The following is a 27,748-nucleotide window of genomic DNA, read 5'->3' as shown; positions in this document are numbered from 1 at the left end:
TATTTTTTGGTTAACAATTAATTATTGTATTAAACAATGATTTGATTACCATAACTAAGTCGAAAGGGGAGAAGATGAAATTTTATTATTATTTTTTTGTTTCACTTTATTATTTTAAATGAATCACTAATAAAATGATATTGTTTCAAATTAATGAACTAGTTTTTTTTATTATTATTTTCTAACCTAATTGCCCTCTTGTAATTTGTATCATGTATTTTGTTTAGTAATATTATGAATTTTTTTTATTATTGATTAAATTCATACTTAGTCGGAATCTTAATTCTGTTACTCGATGTTATTTCATATATGGTTTACATTATTATAAATAACAGGAAAAATAATAATTGGGTTTGGAAACCACCATGTCACTTTAGTTTTTGTTTGGGAATTGAACAATAAATGAATATTAATTAGAGTTAATATTTTACTCCTATTAACCTCCAAGTTGTTTTTTTTTTGAAAAGAAAAGAACCTCCAAGTTGTTTTTAATTTCATAAAATTTTTAACCTTTCTTCTTTTCATGGCTTCCCTCTTTCCTTTTATTAAACTTTTTTTTAACTCTCACCTTATTTTTTTTTGAAAGTTAACCGTCACTTTATTAGTTTGTATGTTTAAAACCTATTTAATTACTTAAATTAAAATGTTAAATATTTATTTAATTTAAATGTATTTAATCATTATTATTTTTATTCTATTAAATTAATCAATTAAATTAAAAATCACTTTATTTATATATTAACAAGTTAAACATTATGATGTTCGCTATGGTTACTTTGTTTTTTACAAAGTACCGTTACTTTGTGTGGTTTTCACCATTAGATTAATTTTATGCTCTATCATCCAATGGTAAAAACCACACCAAGTAACGGTACTTTATAAAAAAACAAAGTAACCATAACGGGCACCATTATCCATTAATAATTTTATAACTACCAATACTTATAATATTCAGCATTAATTATATACTTAGTTTATCAACACTTGTTGCTTGAAAAAAAAAATTCGACACTTAATTAGATTATATATTCGGTCTATTTCTAGGTTTTACGTTTGATAACAAACAACAGACGCATGAAGAGTTTAGAGCGGTGCTGGAATGGCTGTATTTTAATTCAAAAGCTTAACTTATGAGTTCATAAGTAAAAATAAATGGAAAGCTCAGAATCCGACGAGCCGGAGAAGAAGAGGCCTCACCTGACTTCACCGCTTTCTCTCTCTATGGCTCGCAATTCCTCCACTTCTCCCCCTTCCAACAAATCTGTATTCTCTCTTCTTCCTTTCCTTTATATATGTATAAATAGTTAATTTATATATTTAGGTTTAGCTAGGATAATTTCAAGAAGTTCAATTTAAGTTCCTGTTTTTGTGGATTTAATTGCATTGCAGAAATGATATGTCCTAAATGTAGGGATGGCAACTGTTACTGTAACTGCCGGTACCCGACCCTAATGGGATTACCTTACCCTGTATAATAAAGGGTATGGGATGGGCAGGGGATCAATAAAATTACCGGTGATGGATATGGGAATACCCTATGCTACTTGTACCCGCCATATATTTACATATTTATTTTTAGTTTATTTTAATTTTTTGATAATTGGACTTGATTTAGAATTTAGAATTTGGAATGTTTGTTAAATTGTCAGATGAATTATTTATGGATGGTTTATTAAATTTAATTTTTTTGTTAAATTTGTAATATTTTTTGTTTTATCTATTAGTTTTTAACAGTTAAGGGTATCCGTGGTTTAAATGAGACGGGAACGAGATTCATAAAGTATCACGTCATAGTTGTTTGAAGGCGCGTGAACCTTGATTGCAGAAAGCAAGACCCTGTTTAAAAGGCTCTCATCTTGTGCGCCTCGACTGAATCAAGGAGCACCTCTTTGTTTTCACTATTTTTTTTTTGTGTGTTTTGTGTAAAACAAAGTTCGACTAATCTCAACCACTAATCTAATATAATCTAAATAAGATTAATCTTAACCCTTGATAAATAAGAATATTAAGAGACCTAACTAAATATAGAAAGAGCAGTCACATAAAGAAGAGTCTGCTCCATTCCACTCAAACAGAAACTGCATTGACAATGAATAGTTATTAGTTTAGTAGCATTAGTTAGGTACAAGTTAAGACGTTAAGTATATATTAATGTCGCTACGAAGTATGAACTTAACTTTGTGTTTTGACATTTATGATTTAGTATTATGTTTTTATGTGGTTTTGTTTTGTTTGTGTGGCCATAAGTGTGTTTTGTTTGGTTTGTGCTTTAACTAGTAAAGAGTATATATATATATGTATTTTCTGCGTCTCGTGTTCCTCAGGCGCGCTCCTTGCGTTGCACCTTGAGCCTAGGCTCCAGGACCCCTTAGTGCCTTAGCGCGCCTTGCGCCTTTAACAACCATGGTACGCTTAATGAAAAAATTAAGGCTTTGGGATTGACACTACTTGCAGGTACTCTACCCGTTGCCATCCCTAGCTAAATCTACATAGACGTTTTCAAACTTTGTGAAACCTGGTAGCTTTATTACCCTGGAACTAAGACCCTTAATCTAGTGTGTTATTTCAGCTGGTCTAATTTGTGCTGGATCATATGTGCAATAGTCAAGATTTGGCTCCATAAACTTTGTACATTGAGCATAGAAGGTGTAAATTGAGCTGTTAGTTATAAATGCTAAGTCGTGTTTTTGCCCCCTTTTTCAGTTATCAGAAACTATGGAATAGTAGATTAATACTGCGGTTTATCATGTAATTTGCGAGTTTTACAATTATGGATTGGAAATGCAGTCTTTTCTTTTTGTCAGTACTTTGGTTTGTCCATTAATGTGAAGCCATGCTGACATGCACTCTCTATCTAAACTCTTTACATGTCTTTTGTTACATAAATGAATATATAGAATAATCTTTAGCTCTCTTGTTTCTGGTTCTGGTTCTTGTTCTTTCATTTTCCTCTTCTAGGTTGATGTGGCAGTGCTCCAGCTCCATAATCAAAAGCTTTTTCAGCAATTAGACATTCAGAAGCATGAGTTGCATGATCTTGAAACCAAGATTCAAGAATCCAAAGAGAGACAAATTGCATATGACAACATGCTGATAACAATAAATCAACTGTGGAATCAGGTCAAATTTGATTTTTTTTCCAGATTTTGTCCACTTATAATGATACTTTTTGTGCTCTTATTTGAAGCTTTATTATTGTGTCATCCAGTTGGTTGATGATTTGGTCCTCCTTGGAGTTCGTGCTGGAGGAGGTGACAAGGCTTTGCCAATTTTGAACCATTCAGACTATTCTAGAGGTATTAGTTTATAGTTTCCTGTACTAAATTGCTAGATGCTCTTCAATGGTTGTCTAGAAACTGAAGTTGACTGATCATTAACCTTGTTTTATGTGCATAAAATGTATATTAAATTAACTTCAAACACTTCTTAGGTTCAATTCCATCATGTCCTGCCGGGGATATATTTCTCTGTAGACTACTAGGTACAGATTCCATTGAATGCTGTGGAAATAATGAAACTGTTAGATATGTTGAAGAAGCTCTCGCTTCTCGCCATTCATCAACCATGAAGCTGATGAAAATTTTGGAAGATGCTATTGATGCTCAGAGGTTGCAAACTGAAAGCATAGCACAGGCATTGCTTGGAAAGTTATCTGCAGAAGGTAAGAAGAAATAATGACATGATGTGCAATTGTTAAATTGATCATTCTAATATTTATTTCCTATCATTAGGTTAGTCATTTTCTTCTTTAATCTCGATAGTAGTACATTTTATCACAAATATTTTTTCATTATTGATTATGGTTTATGTTATCAGATAGCATTTTTCACTTGTCAAGGATTGATGATATGATGAAAGAGGAGGTTAAGCACCTGCAGGAGGCAATTAATGTTCTCCACTTGAAGCATAAGGAGTATACTGACGAGATTCAGACTTATATGAGCTGTCAATCAGTGGATCAGTCTGAGATTAGATGCCTCGCGGGTATGTTACACTTTTTAAAAGTTTTTTGTACAGTACATAAAACATCTTTATTAGAATATTAGTGCGTGCATACAATTGGTAGCAAATAAAGGTATGAGGATTGTGCTGACATTTACTTTTGTCAGTACATTTACTATTTTCAGGTGTTGCATGCTGCTGAACTTTGTCTGGTTTTTGCTCATCCTTATAGGTGAGCTAGAAGAGAGCATGGCTGAACTTGAAGAAAGCAGAAGAAAGCTGGTCAATCTGAAAATGCAAAAGGATGCAGCTGCTGGGTTGCACACTATAGCTCCAAGTGCAATAAATGGAAGCTTGTCACCTGAAAAGCCTGCAGAGAGGTCTAAGGGTTTGCGACAATTAAAAGATGCAATTGAGGAAGCAAAGGTAATTGTTAATGTGCAATTTATTTTTCTGCGTCCTGCATAAGAACTCGTTTTTTCTACATGTGCACATCTTAAGATTGTGTTGTTTGTAAGCAGCTGATTTATTATTGAACCAATCTTGCAGATACTAGTGGCTGATCGTCTTTCCGAGCTTCAAGATGCACAAGATGAAAATCACATCTTATCAAAGGAATTAGAAGATCTTCAAGTATGTTAATTTGAACTATTGATATCCATGTCTTTTGGAATGTAAACATAATAATTACATAATTTGAGTGTTCAGTTAGTGAGGACTGTACTTTCTACAGGATGAATTGAAGGATGACAAGTATATACTATCATCTCGTCTCTACAGTTTGGTAAATGATCAGCTCCAACATTGGAAAGCTGAAGCAGAGCGATACAAAGCTATGAAAGATTCTTTGCAGGTTATTTTCTATTTGCTGTACTTTTGGCCAGTGTTAGGGATGTGGATTCTATTATTTTTTCATGCATTTGTTCAGGCTGACAGACCTCTTGTGGTGAGAAGGGAGAAGGAAGTGAATGCAAAAGTCGAGTCAACAGATGCTGCAAGAAATAGCATTGACAGTACTGAATCTAGAATTGAGGAACTTGAACATAAGCTGCAAAAATGTATTATTGAGAAAAATGATCTTGCGCTTAAAATGGAAGAGGCTATAGAGGATTTGGGTAAGATTATTTGATAAATTTGTTCTTACTGTCTCTAAAGATCTGCTATTGTGGAACTTTGCTTTACGTGTATGTAACTTGAAAACCAGGGAGAAAAGATATTAAAACAGAGTTCCGTGTAATGGCTACTGCCTTGTCAAAGGAAATGGGCATGATGGAAGCACAAATGAATCGGTGGAAGGAGACTGCTTGTGAAGCACTTTCTCTGCGTCAACAATCAGAATCACTTAGAGTCTCTTTATCTGAAAAGGTTGCTAGCTTTTTTGATGGACAAATGAATGAGAGCTCTGATGCAATATAAGTTTCAATAAGCTTTGAATTTTGCACTCTAGTTATGGATTCCAGTCCATTAGGGGAACTTGTACTAGCCCAAAATTCTCCAGTTGTTAGTGGAGTGGTTTTGACTTGTTCGCGAAATACTTGTCCCATTTATTAAGTATCCATATGGACTTCTAAAACCATCTCACAACTTAGGTGTACCTTCACTTGCAATGTTTACCCAGTTTTTTTTATGTGTGAAAAATGCTTAGACTTTAATACTGTTGAAACTTGTTTTCTTCTCTTGAAAATTCTCACGAGAAGCAAATAACATGTGAATACAGAGAACTTCAAACAAATAGAATGAGCTCATTGCTATTTCGTCAGAACTAAAAATCTAATCTCAGATAACTTTTTTCTAGGATTCTTGCATTATAGCCTGCCTTTATTCAAGTCATATTCTAAGTAAAAAATGATTTTGGAGTAAATAAAATCCAGAGCTATTTTTATCACATGAAAATGTGAAATTGCAAAATAAGAATTTGCAAGGTCTTGCATTGCAATGTGTTGATGTCAAAGTTGATATTGCAAAACTTTTGAAGTATGGCTAGAAACTAATACTATGCAATACATGATTGGTTTTTCAAGTATTGGATCAGTGCTGCTGGTTCATTCTTCTTTACTTTGTAACTGGTATGTTACTTGTTTATTTATTTTTGTTTAAGAATCTTGTCTCCTGGAACTGACTAGCTTGATTTTGTTATTGATGCAGACAAATGAACAAAAATGCTTATCAAAAAAATGCGATGAACAGATTTTAGAAATGAAATCTCTGAAGGTTCTGGTAAGTTCGTTCAAGATGTGGCGCAGCTTTTAAATTGCTTATGTTTATGGTGTGGATTTCTCGTAAACTGCTGACCTGGGAAATTCTTATTGAGATTGTTATTTTTTAGTTTACATCTTAGCATAAACATTCTGAGAATCTGTTTATTTACCTATGTTGTTTTGCTGTACTCCATTTTCAAAATCGTTGTGTGAATGTTGCTCAGGTTAATAGTGCCTAGATTTTCTTCTGCTTTTCCTCATCGATGTTTGGTAAAATGTATCATACTCATGATCCTGTCTCCATGGTTTACAAGTTTATGTAAAAGATTATGGTTGGAATTCCATTTTAGTAGAATTGAATTGTGTAATAACAGAGTTCGTTGACTCATTTTAACTTGATACACCTGTATAGACACTTATGCATTAAGACATGCAAATTACTTGGTGGCAATAAACTCGTAATATTTAAACCATTCAAATACTCATATGGTCCTTTTGCTGTGATTCTAATGGCTAGCAGTAACTGAAGATGATGAGCATATTGCAGATTGAGAAGTTGCAGAAGGAAAAACTAGAACTACAAATAATCTTGGACATGTATGGACAGGAAGGTTATGATAGAAGGTACATTGTATTTTAGAGTTCCATATCTTGCATGCTGTCTGGTATGCATTGCCTGCAATTCATTGTAAAAGCTAATGCCTTTAAGTATTGTACGGTTAAATCTTAAGATTTTATATAAATTGGGTTTCAATGTCATTTAGTAAAAAGTCTAAAACCTGTTAATCTAAAAATATTTGTTGTCTTCTTCCTTATCTGTTCATCGCATGATAAGTTGGTCTATTTGAGATGTAGAATGATTGGGATGTCATGTCAGATAATTGATCCTTAGTGTCAGATATTAATATGAAGTGGATCTTTAACTATCAGCTCGAGCTTTTGGTTCAAACGGTTCCATGACATGGTATGAGAGCCGGTGTGACCAAGTGGTCCAGGGTTCGATTCCTGGCAGACCGCCCCATTTGTTGATTTAATTGCAGGACATGGTAATATGGGCCTGTGTTGTGCACGCTTCAAGCCCAGTGGGCATTCGCGTGTGGGGGTGTGTCAGATATTAATATGAAGTGGATCTTTAACTATCAGCTCGAGCTTTTGGTTCAAACGGTTCCATGACACTTAGGAATTCAATCATATTGTTTATGCTAGGAGATCCATGAGAATAGCAGTATAATGCGCATGTCAGAGGGAGAGAGACTTCAAAAGTGAACTTCTTGGCGCAATAAAACTTTGGTTTGGGATTTCATGTAATAAGGGTAGGCAAGGCATTAAGGCTTGAAAGATAGGCTGGACATTAATAAGCCAAAAGAGCATGACCCCTCCGTGATGAATGTAAAAAGCCGTCTTCTCAACCTCATTAGGTATCAAAATTTCGGTGTATATGCATTGGGAGCCCTATAATCTATACAAATCCTCCTTGTACTCTCAATCTTAGTCTTTTTTACTAACAACACTGGTGATGGGACTAGCAAGCAACAATAAAACGGTTTGCATTTACGAAAAACCCATTAGAATAAAGGGAAGAGTCCTCTGGTTCAGCCAGCCTCAACTAGGAATCAGATTTGGGTTCTTTATCTTATTTTGATTCTCCTTCACCGTGGTCAAGTTTGACACGTCCAAACCGTTGTTCCCCCAATCAGCCAACCTTGATGTAGCCATATCATGTACCGGACCTTTGAATTGGTCAATTCCTTTTGTTTTTCTTGAATTAGATGTTCCCTTTCTCTGTCATTCCTATCCCTTGCATGATCTTCCTGATACGTGGCAATGAAAACCTCAAATTGTTGCTGGATTGTTGAAGTTTCAGCCATAACTTAAGTTTTTTTTTTTAATGAAAGATTGGGACGCGATTAAGAGGTTAGACATCCCAACTAGGTTGACACCCCTAACGCACTTAACCAACCCTGAATATTATTAATAATAATAAAAAAAGAAAATTACAAAAGGGGGAGAAAATTAAAGGAAACGAATATGAGCAACATTACAAAGGTCATCGAAAACATGAAATTGGCAAAAATAAGGCGCAGAGTGCCACCAGTGGAGCGCTGACGCAGATTTGCCAAAACAGGCAAGACGATCCGCAGCTTGATTACCTTCCTTGAAGATATGAGTGATTTTGCAGTTCATAGACGAACAACGTGATAAGCAGCTTAACCATTCTTGCTTAACCCTCCATGGAACCGCAGTAGATTTTTCACTGAGCAACTTAACCGCATATGCCGAGTCAGATTCAATCCACAAATTGTGCCAGCCTCTTTCCCAGGCAGCTTCAATAGCAAAGACGATCGCCATCAGCTCAGCCGTATGAGCATAAGAATCGGCAACGGGAAAGGCGAAACAGCCCATTACAAAACCTCTTCCATTTCTGAAAATCCCCCAGCGCCAGCGATGCCAGGAGCACCCTCAGCAGCCCCGTCGGTGTTAACCTTAATCCAGCCTGTCGGGGGCAGACACCAGCGCACCGTAACGAAGTCCGGTTCCGGAGGTGGCCTGACCCGAGACGTTGAAGAGGAGGTCCATTTAGGCTCATGGAAGAGGAAGAAGAGACGGTTCAGAAGAACTTGGATTGAAGGGAGTTCGTTTTCAAACACAGCCAGGTTCCTGATATGCCAAATATACCAAACCGTAGTAACTGTCGCCAAGTTCCACAAGCGGCGTTTCTTCGATCGGAAGCCAACCGCTCGAATAACGCTAAATAAAGGTTCAAAAGTAGTCACAAAGCAGAGAGTAACCGCAAAGTTATTAAAGACCATCGCCCAAAGACGTCTCGCAATCCAACACGTAACAAAAAGATGATCCAAAGTCTCGATATTGCAATTACACAAGGCACATCTCGAAGCAAGAGAGAAGCCGCGAACCTGAAGATTAACCTGAACCGAAATTTTCCCATGAATTACCAGCCAGCAGGCAAACGAACGTCGGGGAGGGACAAATGCATTCCGGATAAAGCGATTCCAGGGAACCGCCGGCGAAACAGAGCGGAGCGAGCTGTACAGGGATTTTGTCGGAAGTTCTCCCGACATGGAATGTTTCCAAATGCAGGTGTCGGTTCCATCCCGATTACCTTGAACCCGAAGAATACGAGTCTGGATTTGTTCGGGAAGCCGATCCAAGTTATTCCACGAGTTATCCAACCTATAATTTCGCACCGGCTCAAAAAGTGTGCGCTGATTTTTAGGCGGAATGCCGAGCTGATCAGCGACAGACGGGGATATCCACGAGTCGGTCCAGAAATTTAGCCGGGAGTTGTCTCCGAACCACCACACAATGTCCTCTCTAACTTGTTCATATACCCTCCTCATGGAAGACCACAGCCATAACTTAAGTAAAAACGTCAAATACAGCAAAAAATTAACCCTTCCTGTAACTATATCCTAGGCTCATAAAGCTGGATGTTTCAACATCAAATACAGCAAAAAATTAAACCTTCCCGTAACTATATCCTAGGTTCATAAAGCTGGATGTATCATTTTTGTCAAATGTGGCAAATTTCACTTGAAAAGATCCATAGAAAATCCGAAATGGTTAAGGTTGGTAAATATGTCAACTTGATTTACTGCTTTGGAATGCTTTTGGAATCAAAATCAATTAAAGAACAAATAGAGCTAGAAAAGAAATGAAAGTAAAAAGCTCATTGTTTTTAACCTTTCCAATTCAATTATTGGAGTCTATTATGCAAGTGGTCTTAAAATTGTTTTTTATGCTACTGTCCCTGCCGTTACTTCTCTCAAGCACAATTTTAAATGTTGAAATGATGTGCTTTAACTTTTTTTTTTTTTTTTTTGTAGAAGAGTCAAAAGTTCATTCACTGATTGATCATATTAATATTTCTCATGCTTTATTTAAAATATTAAAAATAGTCCATTGTTATTATTTTATTAGAGTCAAAAGTTGATTACTGATTGATTTGACTCGTATTTCCATTTAAGAAGTTAACTTTACAGGTGACTCAACTTGACTCGAATTATTGTATTATTCCTGGTCTATTAAAGTTTGAGCTCAAATTGAATGTCTCATTCTTATTCATGTCAAATAACCTAGACCAGATACTGCAGCAGTGTGGACTAGAATAAAACTACATGAGTAAATGTGATTGTAGCGTGCAGCTTCATTACGCTTCTCCAGTTTGAGTCCGTTTATAACTAATTTGAAAAAATCCCCTGTGGCAAAATAGTTCTAGTTTGTACATGATTTCTACAGGTCACTTTTGTTAGTGCATATTTGGTGTTGCAGTTATTTTTAAAATTGCTACTTGCATCTGAAGTCAACATTTTGAGTTTTTGTTCTATTTTCTTTTCCTGGTGGGTTGGTCTGACCCGTGGACATTGTCATGTAACCAATTGAATTAAAAGTTTAAGCTGATAGATAAGGCCAATTCATATTAATATATGATCCACCCCACGTATAAATGCCAACTAGGCTTTAAGGGTGTACAATACAGACCCATCTTACCATGTGTTCAATTTAAATCAACAAATGGGGATGCTAGGATTCGAACCCTTGATCACCTGGTCTAAGAGGCTCTCATACCATGCAAAGGCGGCTCCAACATTTTAGAAGCCCTAGGTTCCTAGTTTTTATGCTCTAAATTTTGTTATAAATTTAAATTTAATTAATTTTGACCGAAACCAAGAAAATTCAATAAAGATCAAACTTTTGGAACAATTTGCAGAGAAAGTTGTAGTTAGCAGCTGCTATATTATTGTTAGATTAGGGTAAAGTACAAAAAAAAGACGGTGTCTGTTGTTTGACCTTTTTGCAAATGCAGTCCCATGGTTTAAAAACTCAGTTTGAACTCAAACATTCCATAAAAAATTGTTATTGTGACTATTTACATAAAACGAGTAGGAGAAATTAAGAAGTCTGACTTTGCAAATTAGGGTATTTTTTGACTGTAAAATTGACTCTCGGAGGACTGTATTTGCAAATCGGGTAAACCGCACAAGTTTTTCTTTTGTACTTTACCCATATTGTTAAGAGATTTATTGTTAAGAGACAGTTATTAAAGGCGCAAGGCGCGCTAAGGCTCCAAGGGGTCCTGGAGCCTAGGCTAAAGGCGCAAGCCGAGGCGCGCGCCTTAGAAACACGAGGCGCATAAAAAAAAAAAAAATATATACTCCTTTACTAGTTAAGCAAAAACCAAAAAAACACACTTATGACCACACAAACAAAACAAAACCACATAAAAACATTATATTAGAGCATAAATGTCAAAAGCACCAAATTAAGTTCATACTTCATAGAGACACTAATATATACTTGACGTCTTAACCTAAAGTACCTAACTATATAACTAATGCTACTAAACTAATAACCATTTATGCAAACTCTTTTTCATTAGCGTTTCCTAGCTAATTTTTCTTAGAAATAACGTTTCCAAGTCTCCGTTTCCATGCAACATAGATAACCTTTCATTGTCAATCAAAAAGAACACACACAACAAAAACTAATAATCATCATGACATCTTCTCCTAATCTTTCTCTATTTTTTATATATTTAATTATGACCGAGACTCTTGATATTCTTATTTAAATTAAGGGTTGAGATTATTCTTATTTAAGTTAGATTAGTGGTTGAGATAAATAAAAAAAAAAAACCCTGAGTAAAAACTGCGAGGCGCACAAGGTGAGAGCCTTTTGAATAGAGCCTTGTTTTCTGGGTTCAAGGCTCAAGACCCTAAGCCTTTAGTGAGGCGCTCCTTTAACCACTATGTTAAGAGAGAACTTTTGAAATAAATTTTGGAAGCTCTCTATTGTCTATTGCTGTTGAGAGGTGGTGATTGAAAAAAAACCCATATATGCTATTGTTGTCAATTTTCGATTGCATTTTAGTTGCCTATATTCTTGTTTTCTATATAGATTTGCTATTAAATTCAGATAGGGGATAATAATTATTTACAAACATAATTTTAACAATTATGATCTCAAATATTGTAATTAAAATATATTTTGGATTGGAAGCCCCCTTAACCGGAGGCCCTAGGTAGCTGCCTAGGCCGGCTCTCCCTGGAGCCGGCTCTGATACCATGTTTGCAACCAATTGAACTAAAAGTTTAAGCTGATAGTTAAGGCCCAATTCACCCTATCTTGACTTTCCAATCTTTGGAAGATGAAAATGGAACTGCAGTTAGATGTTTCACACTATTGGTTGTAATCTGCAATTTCGTTCTTTGAACATGTGTCCTCACATGCTCGTTTCATTTCTGCATAGCAAATATCTTTTAGTCTATTATCATAATTATCTATGGACCTTTCTGCAGAGATGTGCTGGAATTAAGGGAATCGGAACGCAGGGCTCACTCGCAAGCTGAAGTCCTTAGGTGTGCTTTAGATGAACATAGTCTAGAGTTGAGAGTCAAAGCTGCTTACGAGGCTGAGGGTGCTTGCCAACTAAGGCTTTCAGCAGCTGAAGCTGAGATAAATGAATTAAGGGCCAGACTTGATGCTTCTGAACGGTGGGTTCTATTATATCATTTCTTTCAAAGTGCTATATGCACATTTTCAAGGGGTTTTTTTCCGTCTTTTTTCCTTTTTAATGATCAAAAGTTAATTTTACTGCCAAATTCCAATAAAATATGAGGAAAAAAATCTTGTTTTATATCTCTATATTAGGGGTGTCAAAATGGGTGGTGGTATCATAATCATGTTATATGATCTATATATCCCACATGATTATATGACATAAATGCACAAAAATAATGGGTTGTCTCTGCAAATCCTGTTATCTTGTCAGATATTGACAGCCCTACTTTATATCTTATTTAATTAAGTTTCTTGTATCTTGTCTTTATATCTTAAATTCTTATTTAGCTTAGTTTATTTATCTTATATTCTATAATATTAGTTGTCTATGAAGGGTATGGTGATTGGCTTGCTCTTTTGTTTCGATGAAACTTCAGTTATACAACTATATGACAACTATACAATTCTATAACACTCCCCCTCAAGCTGGAGCATAGATATTGATCATGCTCAGCTTGGTACAAATAAAAGTGATTCCGGTTCCTGGTAAGGCTTTGGTGAACACATCTGCTAGTTGGTCGTCCGGTCTTACGTGTAGAGTTGTGATTGTACCATCTTCTAACTTTTTTCCGAGTAAAATGACAGTCAACTTCTATGTGTTTAGTCCTTTCTTTGAATGCAACATTATTGGCTATGTAAATAGCTGCTTCATTATCACACCACAACTTTATTGGTTTCATTTGAGTAAACTCAATCTCACCAAGTAGATGACGTAGCCATACAAACTCACGTGTTGTCTGTGCCATAGCCTTGTATTCGGATTCTGCACTCGATCTAGAAACTACATTTTGCTTCTTACTCTTCCAAGGTACAAGATGACCTCCAACAAACACACAATATCTTCTGGTAAAATGCTTATTTGTAAGATCTCCAACATAATCTGCATTTGTGAAGCCTTCTTCTACAGCATGATGACCATGGTTTTTTGATATAACATACCATGTCCTGGAGCACCCTTTAGTAAATAATCATCTTCAGGTTTTAACTTCGTATTTGGTATCATAGGTGCATCACATGTCTTTGCCTCGATCAAACCACCATCCGTTAATAAGTCTAGACAATATTTCCTCTAACTTAGACTTTGCTACAACGGAAAGTTCCATTCCCAAGAAGTACTTCAATGGTCATAGGTCGTTTGTTTGAAAACAAGCACCAAGGAATGCTTTCAACTCTGTAGTTCTTGCTACATCATTCCCAGTGTTCACTATGTCGTCAACATACACTACTAAAAGAATACATTCAGAACCTGATGGTGATCATATGCACTTCTAAGAAGGCCAAATTCAATTACTGCACCACTGAATCTTCCAAACCAAGCACGGAGAGATCGTTTCGGGCCATACAATGATTTCTTCAATTTGCATACCTTCCCAAACTCCCGGAGCAACAAACCCAAGTGGTTGCTCCATATAAACCTCCTCACGTAAATCACCATTTTAAAAAGGCATTTTTAACATCGAGTTGCTGAAGTGCCCAATTGTAAGTACTTACTAAGTAGCAGCCAAGGAAATGAATAGACGGACCGAAGAGAGTTTGGCAACTGGAGAAAACGTCTCGAAATAGTCAATGCCATATATCTGAGCATAACACTTTGCAACCAAGCGAGCTTTCAAGCGGGCAACAGAACCATCATGGTTCATTTTCAGAGTAACACCCACTTACAACCAATAGCTCATTCTTCAGGCGGAAGAACCACAAGATCCCAAGTGCGATTATGTTCAAGTGCTGCCATTTCTTCCATCATTGCCTCTTGCCAACCTGGAGGAGTCAATGCTCAGTAAGACATGAAAGAACAACAACCGAGTCTAAAGAGGCTACAAAAGACTTGGAGGAGAGTGACAAGGCATTATAAAATCAAAGGAAGAAACGGGATTAGTGAAAGTGCGGGTACCTCTACGGAGAGCTATAGGAAGATCAAGGTAAGGATCTTGAGCTGGTGAAGTATCTGGAGGTGAAAATTAACGGTGGCGTGTGAGTGGCATGCACTGCTTGGATGGTGGCCGAACTTTGTGGAGAGTTCAATCGGCGATTTCTCTTTCTGGTTGGGGGGTGGTGAGACACAAAGATGTCTCTAAAACAATACCCAATGGAACCCTATAATTTTTTGATAGTCTGAAAAACACAATTCAACCAAAAATTACAGACACCCAAAAAAGTGTGGGCTGTGATACCATGTAATGAACAAATAGAGATGAATAAACTCTATATTCGTATGTTTTCTTAATGCTTAGGAAACCCTATTGCATCCGATTTATATACAATAGCATGCTATACAAGGAAACTATATTTATGCTGATTAACCTATGATTTAGCTACACTTGAGGAAAAATAACTACATGAAAACTATACAATTCTGTAATGATTATCATCAATGACATTACATGCGTGCATGCATTTTTTGTTTCTTGGTATTAGTTTTGAAGTTACTTTTGTAACGTAGCTGACCTTTCTGACTCATGATGATGATTATGGTGTTACCGAGTTTTATTGATTCAGGAATTACTACTTCAATGCATTGCATTGAACCAGAAAGAAACTGTGAGTTCTATGCAGTTTTATCCGAAATGGTCACTCCATGGATGGTATATTCTGAGTGATTCTTTGTGTAGTTCTTTATTTAGTGACTTCATACAGAAGTATAGCACACCAGCTATGTTGTGTGGATGTAGGTTCCTGACAAAATGGATAATACGTGCTGTTCTTTATGCAACTGAAGATTATGCATATTATTTTTACTAGTTAATTTTTTAAGTTAAGACTACAAACTTGAGTATGTTCTGCTGTTACTTCATGTGCAGAGATGTTTGGGAGATTACAGAAGCTATTAAAAGTAAAGACAAGGAGGCTGAGTCATATATCTCTGAAATTGAGGTTTGTTGTTTGTCCTATTTGTTTTTGACAACTTATACCACTTTTGTCATGTGCTGCTGTTTTTATCCTTCTTATTCTTCCCTGAGTATCTTCTAATGCTAAATTGTTTTGCTCTTCCAGACCATTGGGCAAGCATATGAAGATATGCAAACACAAAACCAACATCTATTACAACAAGTGGCAGATAGGGATGACTACAATATCAAGGTACATCTTGATTATGTATCATGGATGGATGGATTATAATTTGTTACATTTAGTTAGTTGATAGAAGCTTTGCGTTATTTATACATTATTTACAAGATGTTAAAATGCAGCTAGTGTCTGAGAGTGTGAAGACAAAGCAGGCGCAGAGTTCTCTACTCTCAGAGAAGCAAGCCCTATCCAAGCAACTTCAACAAGTTAACACATCAGTAGAATATTTAAAAACAAGAGTATCTCAATATGAGGAGCAGGTAACTATTTCAAAAGCTTTCGATGTGCTCTTTGTTATTCTCATAGTTGTTAAAGGTATGATTTCGTTTTTTCTTATTCTTGTACTTAGAGGTATGCAATAGGTATTTTCATTTTTGTTCTTGTAGTTTTGACCAAAATTTTAAAACTGTAATATGATAAAATAAAAATTTTGGTCAAAACTATTTTTCGGGGCGAAGAAGTAAAAATAGATAGTTACAAGGATAATAAATGAAATTAGTCTAGGGATGAAAAAGGTAAAAGGAAATAAGTATAAGAACAAAAATGGAAATTAAAAAGGAAAATGAAGACTAAAGTAGAATTTTATGAGGATACTAGAGTTGCCATGTAGTAAAAGATGGGAAAGGGAATGGGAAACCTTAGAGGTAGTTGGGTAATGAGATTAGAAGAGTTTGAGATAAACCCAAAATTAAAAAGGGGTAAAGTCAATTGATTGTATTAGTTAACAAACACCAACAAAAGCAATGAAATCTCCTATTTCCCTTACCCTTTGACTCCCAAAAGAAACGCCCCCTAAGTTTGTTTCTAATTGTTAGTGTTTTTAAATCATGCATAAGTGGATCTTAGATACAAATTTTTGTCTTTATTTCTTAGTTTCCGACATCCTTATCTTGGGGTCTCTCAGGCTGTTGCCATGCCAACTCACTCCACAATTTCCTTGTGCTTTATATAAGAACCTATTCGCTATTAATTGATGGTTGAATCTTGCAGATGAAAGCTTGCATGGAAGAGGCAATTAGATCAACTGAAGAAGACAGGCATTTTTCTGTCAACCTTGACACTGCACGGTGGGAATTGATGGATGCAGACAAGGAGTTGAAGTGGCTTAAGTATGCAGTTGCTTCTTCTGAGAAAGAACATGAGCAAATACAAAAGAAGATGGATGAAATTCTATCTGAATTACAGAATGAAAGGTAGGTTCCGTTCTTTCTGATGGTTGCATTTGAAACTCTGATTAAATTTTCACGCTTGTTTTTTTTCTTTTTTATTGGTTGTGTGTGTGACCGTAAGTCTCGTACTTGGCATCTGATTCTGAGAATTTTGTGTTTTTCTTTTTTTTATGTGATTTACAATATCTATTGCTTGAGCTGAAACATTTCTTCCCAACTATTTGATGGTCACTGAATCATTATACCGGAAAACTTTTAATCACTTGCTTCTCGTGATTTGCTGAATACTGACGGGCTATTTCCTGTTCTTATTTTTAACTTGTGGTAGCCTATGAACCCAACTTACTAGCATGTCGCATTCTTATATTTCTTAACCATTTACTATTTGTAGCTGAACCCTTTATTACTCATTAATAGAGCTAATTGTAGGATGGTCCTACCTCTCGAAGGCATTTAGGATGATCAATTTAATTTCCTAGAAAATTTAGTAGTAGAACCTTACTCATATGAGAGTGAATATAGATGAATTTGGTACTATAACTTCCCATATCGTATTTTCAGTTTTCTAGTCCGATGCTTTTGAACCATTTCTCATTTTTCTTTTCCGGAAATAGACTTTTATTAATTTGAACTTTATGCCACAACTAGTTTTTTTCTCATGACCCATGATGTCAGATATTGCATGTCTGTTTTTTTATTAAGAGGTAGAGGGCAAGGAAAGGAAGCCGAGGACATCCCAACTAGGTTGGCACCCCAGACGACCACCCCCGAACCCAAATCAATAAAAAGAAGAAAAAAATACAATCAATGTCAAAGAGTGAATAGGCATATCTAAGCAAACCGATACAAGTCTCGGCCGTTACAATTGTCCCAAATAAAACTAGATCAAAATTGAGGGGGTGAGTCCCACCAGTGAGGCTCCGCAAAATTGGCAAGCGCATCTGCAACCTGATTTCCTTTTCGAAAACAATGTGACACAACGAAATGCATTTCACGAAGCAATGCGCGACACTCTAGAAGCTCCTGATGCTGCTCCCAGGGGCCAATAAGTCAGCATGTCGAAGGAGAGATACCATATAGGTAGAGTCACTTTCAAGCTAAAGACGGTGCCAGCCCTTATTGTATGCCATGCGAATTGCATAGAGCGCAGCAGAGAGTTTCGCGATGTGCACCAGAGAGCAAGTAGACGGAAAAGCAAAAGAACCCACTGAGTGCCCAGCAGAATCCCGAAACCCACCTCCTCAGCCGGCATTGATAGTGGTAACCGAGGCATCCGAATTAATTTTAATCCATCCAGACGGAGTAGCAGACCAGCGGACCGGTAGAATCCTAGGCACCCGGGACCGAGGAGGCAACAACTGTAGCGTGTGAAGCAGATCAATTTCAATAGTGGGGTTCCAAACAGAGCCGAATGACAGAAGATCAGTCCGACGAATTTGAAGTCAAAGAAGTCTTAGCGCGGAATGAATATTCGGGGACAAATCCGAAAAAATGGAGTCGTTGCGGGTCTTCCAAATTACCCAAAGCACATGTAGGACTGCACTGCACCAAAGAGCCGAAATCTGGGAGCTAAACCTTTGAACCGCAGCCCAGCGAAGTAGCTCCGCAATAGATGATGTGATAATTCGCCGGCCAAACAGGGAGGACAGACTCTGCCAAAGCGCCTTAGCAAACCGACAATCCACAAACAGATGATGCATAGACTCGCAATTCTCAAGGCATAAACAACAACGGGAGACAATAGACATACCTCGAAGCCGCAGAGCATCGTGGGTGGGGAGATAACCAAGCAGAGTGCGCCAACAAAAGAGAGTGTGCAGGCGGAATGTATTTTCGCCAAAGGAACCGATAAACCGCTAATGAAGACGGTTCATTCCCTAGCCATGCATAGAAAAGCTTGACCGTGAAGCCCCCCTTATTTGTCGGGCGCCAGATACAAATGTCAGAGGGGTCACGACCTCTCCGGATGGCAGTTATCGCACACAAGACCTCCTGAGGAAAATCGGGTAGATCCATCCAGACTCCATCCACCAGAAAATCCTTCAAAGGAGCAATGAGACGTTGTTGATCAGAAGGAGAAAGCCCAACCCTATCAGCAACCGTCGGAATAGTCCACTCAGATGTCCAAAATTGGAGCCGAGTATCCTCTCCAATCCACCACAAACAATGTTTCTTGAGAATAGAATAGCCAGCATGAACCGATCCCTAAAAGGAAGAATTGAGCACACGACCTCGAGGCAGCCCGCAAGCCACAAGGAACCGCGAATGTAACAAAGATAACCAAGCAACGTCAGAAGAGAGCAGACCCCAAGCCAGTTCACCCAAAAGAGCAGTGTTAAATCTCCCAAGCTGTTTACCACCTAAGCCGCCATCTCTGACCGACTTAATGCATATGTGCCAAGGAACCGTTACCAATTTTCACTCAAATATATCCCCACTCCAAATAAAGTTTCGAATGTGCTTGGTTAGACGTTTCAGAAAATCAGCGCGGATTCTCGATTTCGTGCACCTAGGCAGCCTTTTTTTAAACATTGATGTTATTGTTGTCATGAGCCTGGTCATACCAAGTGCCTAAGTTAGAAACTCCTAAACAAGCCATACGGAAATGGATTTTGTGCAAGAAGAAGGGGATGATCCGTATCATCTTGACTTGGTTCTGATTTCTCTATTTTTTTTAAGAATACCGAGTTGGGGTCTTCTTTTGCCCGTATCGAATAGAACATGTTGAGCCAAATCTTTTTCATGTAAAACTTGTTCACAAGAGGTTCTTCGCTCTTTTTGTTGGGACCTGTCCCAATCAAAGCTTCTAACTAGCTTGGTACGGTTGCTTTAGCTTGAGTTTCCGATCTCGCATTCGATGATCAGGAAAATAACAAGAAAAATGAGATGGGAGATTTTAGTAGGACAATGTGCCCTCGTATGCGGTTGCGGCACATAAAGAAAAAAGAGCATTCTTGACTCGTGTTCCCTCCCAATCAATTGAGAACTATCTAATGCTTTCCTTGCTTACTATTGCTTTTTTTTTTGGACGAGTCTGGCAGAGTTAATGCGACCGTAAATAGCCTAAAAGAGGAGCCTTGGGTCTCGCGAGAAATAACTAAAAATGAGAGACCAACTTACACAGAATACCTAATAGAAAAAGAAAGAGAGAGAATGTCGTATCGTAGTGGAATTTTAGATCGCTGGTAAAAAAAGTCAAGCGAGAGATTACCAAGCCTTCTTGCTTTAATTGTGCAGCCACCAGAGCTAGACAGAAGGCTTCAGTCTTATACACACGCGATGCGAGGAAAGTAATAAAAGAAGAAAGAACTTATAGCCTTTCTTTTATCACTTAGGAGCCATGAACATCCATTGTTGTTTTCTCGTGCTCATATGGCCTCTACTGTTGCTACATCCTCAAACATTAGCTTCACGACGTTCTTTGTCCATCAATGGCATTGTCGAGTTAGGTAACTGCTTTACATGCCTTTTCTAGTGCCACGGATGTAATTCTAAACTATTATGTTCTCACTTTGGTACTTTTCCTTCCCATATTACCGTAGCTGATGGAACACATTCTCATGTTATTGGTTCTGGCACTGGCACTGTTAACCCAACACCTTTACTATCTCTTTCACCTGTCCTTAATGTCCCTGGTTTTTCTTTCAATTTGATTTCTGTGAGGAATCTTACTCGTTCTCTTAGTCGTTGCATCTCATTTTCCCATTGTTTGTTTCAGGATCTTGTAACGAAGCAGATTATTCGGAGTGGACGGGAATCTGTAGGTCTCTACATATTGGATACTACCCTTAGAAGACCTATTGTCTGCTTTAGTATATCCACCCCTTTTGATAAGCATTGTCGGTTAGGGCATCCATGTTTACCTCTTTTGAAGAAGTTGTCCTTAGTTTCATAATTTGTTTAGTTTAGGTTTCGAGTTTTGTCGGTTTGCAAAACATCAATGCTTTTCTTCCACTCCGCGAGTCAATAAAAGGTCTAATTTTCCTTCTGAATTAGTTCATTCCAATGTCTAAATTTGGTTACAAATGCTTTGTGACATTTGTGGCTTATTATTCTTGAACTTCTTGGTTATTTTTAATGAAAAAATGTTGTGAATCATTTACTCACTTTTTGCTTGCTTTTTGTGTTGAGATTAAAACCCAATTTAATGTTTCAATTCATACAGAGACAATGCTAAAGAATACTTTTTTGGACCTTTTCAAACTTTTAAGCTCCAGAATATTATCCTTCACCATCTACCTGTGTTGATACACCATCGCAAAATGGTGTGACTAACGAAAGAATCGTCATCTCTTTGAAACAGCTAGAGCTCTTTTATCCCAGACTCGTGTTTCTAAACATTTTTGGGCTGATGCTATCTTAACCGCCTATTTTTTTTGTTCAATCACACGCCTTCCTCCATCTTATAAGGTGAGACTCCTTATAGTACTCTCTTTTCGAACAAACCATGAGTTCCTATGTCATGAATTTTTGGGGGTATTTGCTTTGTTCGAGATGTAAGACCACAAGTCACCAAACTTGATCCTAAAGCACTCAAATGTATATTCCTTGGTTACTCTCGTCTTCAGAAAGTGTATCATTGTTTCTCCCTACCTCTTAATAAGTATATTGTGTCTTATGATGTCACATTTCTGGAGCGTTGCCCCTTTTATCCCTTCCCTTATGATACATCCACTTCCGATACGGATGTTGATAGTGTTTTGGTCTATTAAGTCCACAATATTCCTCAGTCTCGGCTTCCAGAACCATCTTAGCCTCCTATCGTTCAGGTATATTCAAGACGACGGAGTCGTCTTGCTTCTAATCCAGCACCGATCCCTCTGTGTCCAGACAAGGTAGTGATAACCTTCCTATTGCTTTTCGAAAAGGTAAATGATCTTGCACATATTCTATTTTTGCTTTTGTTTCTTATGACAACTTGTCCTCTTCTTCACATGCTTTTATTGCTCTACTCGATTTTACTACTGTTGCTAAATGTCTCAGAGGCCTTATCACATCAACGCCGAAGCATTGCAATGGTAGACGAAATGAATGCTTTGGATGCTAATGGTACTTCAGATTTGGTAAATTGGCCTGATGGAAAGAAAGATGCAGATGTGTGTTTGTTGCCAAGGTCAATTCTGATGGTTCAGTTGCTTGTTTAAAGTCTCGACTTGTTGCGGAAGGCTATGCTCAAACTTACGGAGTTGATTACTCTGACTTTCTCTCCGGTGGCTAAGATGACCTTTATTCATCTTTTTACCTCTATGGCGGCTTGCTCCAAGTGGCCCTTGCATCACTTGGATATAAACAATGCTTTCTTACATGGCGATCTTAAAGAAGAAGTTTTACATGGAGCAACCACCTTAGTTTGTTGTTCAGGTGGAGTATGGCAAAGTTTGTCGTCTCCACAAATCTCTGTATGGGTTAAAACAAAGTCTTCGAGCATAGTTTGAGAAATTTCGCCAAGCAGTTGAGATGTTTGGGATGAAGTGCAAGTGTGATCACTCTGTTTTCTATGAACACTTTGCATTAGGTATCATTCTTCTTGCCGTCTATGTAGATATTGTTATTAGAGAAAGTGACATCTCAAGAAACTCATCTCTGATATCCTTTTTTCATCATCAGTTTCATACTAAGGATCTGGGTGGTCTAAAAACTTTTTGGGAACTAAGGTGTCAAGGAGCAAGAAAGGAATCTTCATGTTTCAAAGAAAATATGTTCTTGATTTGTTGTGAGAAACTGGAAAATCTAGAGCTAAGTCATGCAGTGCGCCTTTGATTCCAAATTTGCATCGTACATTGAAAGGAGAGCCATTTGAAGATCCCAGAAGATATAGGCTTTCAGTGGGAAAGCTGAATTATCTTATGTTATTAGCCAGTTTATTTCTTCTCTCACCATTGATCACTTGACTACTGTTGGAACAAATCCTATGTTACTTAAAAGGACTCTAGTATGAGGATTACTTTACAAGAATCATGGTCATACCCCAGATCGCATGTTTCTCCGATGCAGATTGGGCAGGAGACAAAGGATGATAGAAGATCCACTGTTGTTGAAGGGAATATAGTTTCTTGGTAGCAAGAAGCAACATATTGTCTTCGCTTCGTCATCTTTTGCTTGGATTCAAGATCACTACTCCAACAAAGTTATGGTGATAATCAAGCAGCTTTTCATATTGCTTCCAACATTGTGTTCCATGAACGTACCAAGCATATTGAAGTAGATTGCCATTTCGTTTGTGAGAAGCTAGAAGAGATCATTTCTACGGCCTATATCAGAACTGATGAGCAGCTTGGAGACATCCTCACGAAGGCCTTAAATGGGGTTCAGATGAACTATATTTATAACCAGTTGAGCATGACAAATATCTATGCTCCAGTTTGAGCGGGAGTATTACGTGAATATTAGTTGTAATTAATGAATAGCGTGTCCAAGACTGTTGAAGGGCTGCTACAACATGCTTAGGCTGCTTGTAGTGTAAAGATGCCTCCTTCATATTCGGGTTGCTACAACATGCTTAGGCTGCTTATAGGGTAAAGATGTCTCCTTGACATTAGGGGTAACATCTGTATGTGTGCACATGTAATACACAAAATGTAGAAGTACCAATACAAAGAATAACAATTGAAGTATTGTACATAATATGTACCTATGTTAATATATACAATATATATGTATAATACATAGTTGTCAAATCGTGACTCGTGAATCGAATTGAATCATAAGATTCGGTTCAAATTCATAATATTATAAAGAATAGAATATTTACCATGTCGAACTCAAAATATTATCAAATATTAGTCTAGAAATGCAATTTTAGTGTCAAAAAAGAAATCATATCAACCAAGTACTTCAAATTCAAATCCAATGCAAATGCAGTCCTAATAAAACTAATTATGTTTAGTAACTTAGTAGAGATGAAGAGTTTGAATTTCTGACTTTTCTTTTACCTTGTTGTCAACTTGATAATGATGGAATGGAGCTGGTTTGAGTTGATAACATGATTAATAACAATCGGGCTAGAGAGAGGAGAGTGAGTTTAGAAGTTAGTGGTGTTTAAGTTTTTGATGAACGGATAATGATGGAAATTGGAATGGAGCTAGTTTGAGTTAATAACTTGATAAATAACAATCAGGCTAGAGGAGAGTGAGTTTAGTAGTTAGTGTTGTTTAAGTTTTTGATGAACGGTGACGAAGATCCAGCTCGAAATAGAGCTAAATCGAACCGGGAATCGTACGAGTCTGTTATAATTTAGATTCGCCTATAGATTCGGCTCGAAATAAAGCTGAATTGAATCGAATCGTAAGAGTCTGTTCTAATGACAGTGGTATAATATATAAATACAGTTTTTGTTTTATAATCGGTCGCTATAACAATCAAGTCTTATTTCCAATTACTTGGGGCTGGTTGTATTGATTTTCTTTTCCAATTCGTTCCTTGAGCATATAATTCTTTGGAAAATCCGGCAATCACATTTCATTTAAGTGTCATCCATGTCTATCTCAGCCCTCCTTTTCAATTCTTGATCATAGTTACTTCTATTCTTTGCCTTTACACTAGGAATCATCCTTGGGACAGCGCTAAACATGTTCAAATCATCAAAAACCATCTTAAGTATCTCCTGTTTTATCCTTGATAACTTTTCTTGGATATATTATTACTCCCTCCATTCCCTTATATAAGTCATTCTAGCAAATTAGTTTTTCCCAAAATACAAGTCATTCTAGTTTTTCAAGAATTTTTAGTTTAGTTTTTTGGTCTAAGCATTAAATTTTGTCTTCGTCCATGTGTTTTTGAACGTTCTAAGGCTTATTCCTTAACCATGATATGAGAGAGATTTTTTTTTTTACTTAACCAATGTAAATAAATTCATTAATTTGACTCTATATTAATTGTATTTCTTAATTTGTGTGAAATACCCTAGAATGACTTATATTAGGGAATGAAGTGAGTATTTATTATGTCTATCCTTATTAGTCCAGTCATACATTGATCCTGCTTGGCAAATAGTTGTTAGCTGATTACCTTTTTTGTTAGTTGATTTGACTAGCTGCTTGTGTAAATTTGTTTGGTAAAACTTAACTAATTGCTAATAGTTGTTTTCATAAAATGACAAATAAGGGCATGGTAAAACCTTTATTTGGGGTTAAAGGGTAGTAACTAGGGGTAAAAAAAATATAATTGAAAAAGCTCATAAAACCAGTTTTTTCAAAATTAGCTTTTTGGACCCAATAAGTTCTTTCAAACATCTCTTCACCAAATACCACTATTAGAGGTTTGACTAGTCAAAGCATCTAAAGTGACTCAAACTTCTAATTTTACCCCAAGAAGCTCTTTACCATACAGGGCCATTTTAATGTGCTCACGTGCTGCTACACATTTTATTGACATTTCTATCTTCTTATGATCAATCACTCGCTTCCCTAGAGCATAGCGAGTCTAATGCTGCTGTGATGAGGGCATCTCCTTGAACACACCAAGCCAAGCAAGCATGAGGGAGTGCTCATACGGCGTGTCACCTTAGCCACATGCCGTGTGAGCAAGCTAGTGAAGGGAGGAACTCACAAACGCAGAACCACACGTCGTGTGGGTGGTTTGCTGGAGCTCATGGAACTTTCAGCATAATTCACACGGCATGTCATATCAGCCACACGCTGTGTGAGACACGAATGACAACCTGGGGAGATTGGCCGAAGGCTTGCGTAACTCTTCCGAAGAAATAGCCACACGGCGTGTGAGATAGGTCACACTTAGCGGCCAAGGAAGACAGCCTGTCACAGTTCTGCCACAATCTTGCTCCAACGTATTTATTGTGCTGCAATTTAGACTTATTTGCTGTTTTGCCCTTGTAGTTTAAGCTTGTAACCCTAGAAAGGGCTTTTTCGTCTTTTGCTAGCTAGTTTTTGGAGGTATTTAAGCTCCAATCTTTGTATAGATTAACAACTTTTATCAATCAAACACAAATTTCCTCTTGGAAGGAAGGTTTTCTAACCTATTTGGGATTAACTCCTAGTTTAGCTAGTGAAGAAAGTATTCTTTGTTGGTTTAAGATGAAAACCATCATTATCATCACGAACCGATATGATGCTGAGGAGTTTAGGATGATTAATTAGAATTCAACAAATAAGCTAGGAGTTTAGGTTGGGAACAATAATAGGTTTAGAGATGACAGTTGCAATAAAATTCTCAATTGATTAAAAAAGAATGATAAGTTGATTTCTAGAGTTATATTTATCCTATTAAAATCGTTGACCCAATTGAATCCATAGGAAACTAGTAAAAACTATTCTTACTTAGTAAAGTACATAAAATAGGTATTCAACTTGAAAAAAGGAAAAATGATCAGAATTCATAAAGGAAATCTTTTCTGCTGGCTTGTAACATATTCCTACTATATTTTCCAACTTCATCTGGTCTTTCGAATATCTAGCTTTCTTATGTGTCCGTTTTGTCAAAGCCACATTCTCTCCTACACATTACTTCTCGGAACTAGTGCTTTTCCAGTCAAAGAACTAACTTCTTAACTTCTAGACTCTTGTTTTCTTAAACCAACTTCTTTTTTAGGTTGCTTGTCGTCCATGAAAATGCTAGAAGTCTTGTGCATTTACTATTAGAAATTACATTCTAATCATTTGCAATGTGTATCCATCATGAAGGACGTACTATATTCTATAATCATTTGCAATGTAAAGAATTGAAGTATTCTAAATTAGTAAGATTAGCATATTAATATATCTAGGTTTTGGATGAACTTCTGTTAATCCAGGACCGAGAGGAAGAAACTTGATGAAGAGCTTATGGAGTTAAATGATAAGATTGCTGAGATGACTTCTGAAAGTGGTGAGGCTACAATACAACGAATCCAGAATGAAATAAAAGAGTGCAAAAGTATGCTCAAATGCAGCGTGTGTTCTGACCGGCCAAAGGAGGCAAGTTCACCAGTTGGCTGGCTTGTAATTTGTTTAATTTATAAATAAATAGGTAAGATCTGATATATTTTGGGCTCTACTGTACTTGGCAGGTTGTAATTGTGAAATGCTATCATCTGTTCTGCAATCCATGTATCCAGAGGAATTTAGAGATTCGCCACCGAAAATGCCCTGGATGTGGTACTGCATTCGGCCAGAGTGATGTTCGGTTTGTTAAGATATGAACGAACTTCCTCTTGTTGAAATTTTAGCTTGGACCTAGTTGTGTTTTCTCGAAGCATCAACCTTTGATATCTGAACTTGCTTCCATTGTAAATGTAGAAAGCTAGGCAAAAAGAACAAGTAAAAAGAAAGTTATGGTCGAAATCTGTAAATGTCCATTAGTTTGCTTTGATTATATCTATGGTATGTTGCCATGGTTTCCGAACATGAACATGTTGAATTTCATGCTATTGATGCTAATTAATAGGCAAAATAGGTCTTGAGGCTCTTGAATATTCATTCTTTTATGTATAAGGTACTTGATCAATTGTTTTATCACATGAGAGTTTCTGATATGTATGAGGTCATTTATCAATTGTTTTACCACATTGAGCTCTTGAATTTTCACTGTGTATGCATAAGGCTCCTGATCGTTATTTTCAGCATTATTTGGTTCATCAGCGGTAACTGCTGTGTGAATGGTATATTGGAGAAATTATACTGTATTTGAATGTATGTCCAAAGTTTAGAAATTAAGGTTTATGGTTTATTTTTTAGGGTTTAAGGGCTTATGTTTTGGAATGTAGGGTTTATATTTGAAAGTATGATTATACTCGAAATTATCTCATTCAATAAACATGAATATAGAAGTAAGCAATGAATTGCAATTTGTAAATTTAGA

At 36.8% G+C, this 27,748-nt stretch overlaps 1 protein-coding gene across 6 annotated transcripts; it reads left to right on the top strand.

The window, feature by feature from the left end:
• The first annotated feature begins 1,030 nt into the window (after positions 1 to 1,030).
• On the top strand, positions 1,031 to 27,450 carry LOC136218658 (E3 ubiquitin-protein ligase BRE1-like 2). 6 transcript variants are annotated; one of them, XR_010683880.1, is made up of 19 exons: positions 1,031 to 1,263; positions 2,959 to 3,120; positions 3,209 to 3,296; positions 3,431 to 3,661; positions 3,817 to 3,984; positions 4,175 to 4,368; positions 4,492 to 4,575; positions 4,676 to 4,795; positions 4,871 to 5,057; positions 5,147 to 5,307; positions 6,088 to 6,159; positions 6,688 to 6,764; positions 12,458 to 12,652; positions 15,518 to 15,590; positions 15,711 to 15,797; positions 15,908 to 16,045; positions 16,776 to 16,978; positions 20,673 to 21,822; positions 21,938 to 23,631. XR_010683880.1 is itself a non-coding variant. In XM_066005686.1 (19 exons), exons 1-19 carry the CDS (start codon positions 1,153 to 1,155, stop codon positions 27,087 to 27,089), a joined length of 2,646 nt encoding a protein of 881 aa, XP_065861758.1. In that variant the 5' UTR covers positions 1,034 to 1,152; the 3' UTR covers positions 27,090 to 27,450. The 6 variants fall into 6 exon arrangements, 4 of the variants coding, with proteins under 4 accessions (XP_065861760.1, XP_065861759.1, XP_065861758.1 ...); XR_010683881.1 differs by having other exon boundaries at positions 20,673 to 22,469; positions 22,562 to 23,631; XM_066005686.1 differs by lacking the exons at positions 20,673 to 21,822; positions 21,938 to 23,631 and adding exons at positions 26,703 to 26,865; positions 26,958 to 27,450 and having other exon boundaries at positions 1,034 to 1,263.
• Positions 27,451 to 27,748: the final 298 nt, after the last annotated feature.

Source organism: Euphorbia lathyris, chromosome 2, assembly GCF_963576675.1.
Source record: "Euphorbia lathyris chromosome 2, ddEupLath1.1, whole genome shotgun sequence".
In the NCBI taxonomy this organism is placed as follows: domain Eukaryota; kingdom Viridiplantae; phylum Streptophyta; class Magnoliopsida; order Malpighiales; family Euphorbiaceae; genus Euphorbia; species Euphorbia lathyris.
The sequence above is the reverse complement of the archived record's forward strand: the minus strand, read 5'-3'. Positions and strand labels throughout refer to the sequence as shown.

Coding starts and splice junctions, on each gene's coding strand:
- LOC136218658 (XM_066005686.1), top strand. CDS start 1,153: ATGGAAAGCTCAGAATCCGACGAGCCGGAGAAGAAGAGGCCTCACCTG. Junction 6,765..12,457: donor CAGGAAGGTTATGATAGAAG/GTACATTGTATT, acceptor ACCTTTCTGCAG/AGATGTGCTGGAATTAAGGG. Junction 16,046..16,775: donor TATCTCAATATGAGGAGCAG/GTAACTATTTCA, acceptor TGAATCTTGCAG/ATGAAAGCTTGCATGGAAGA.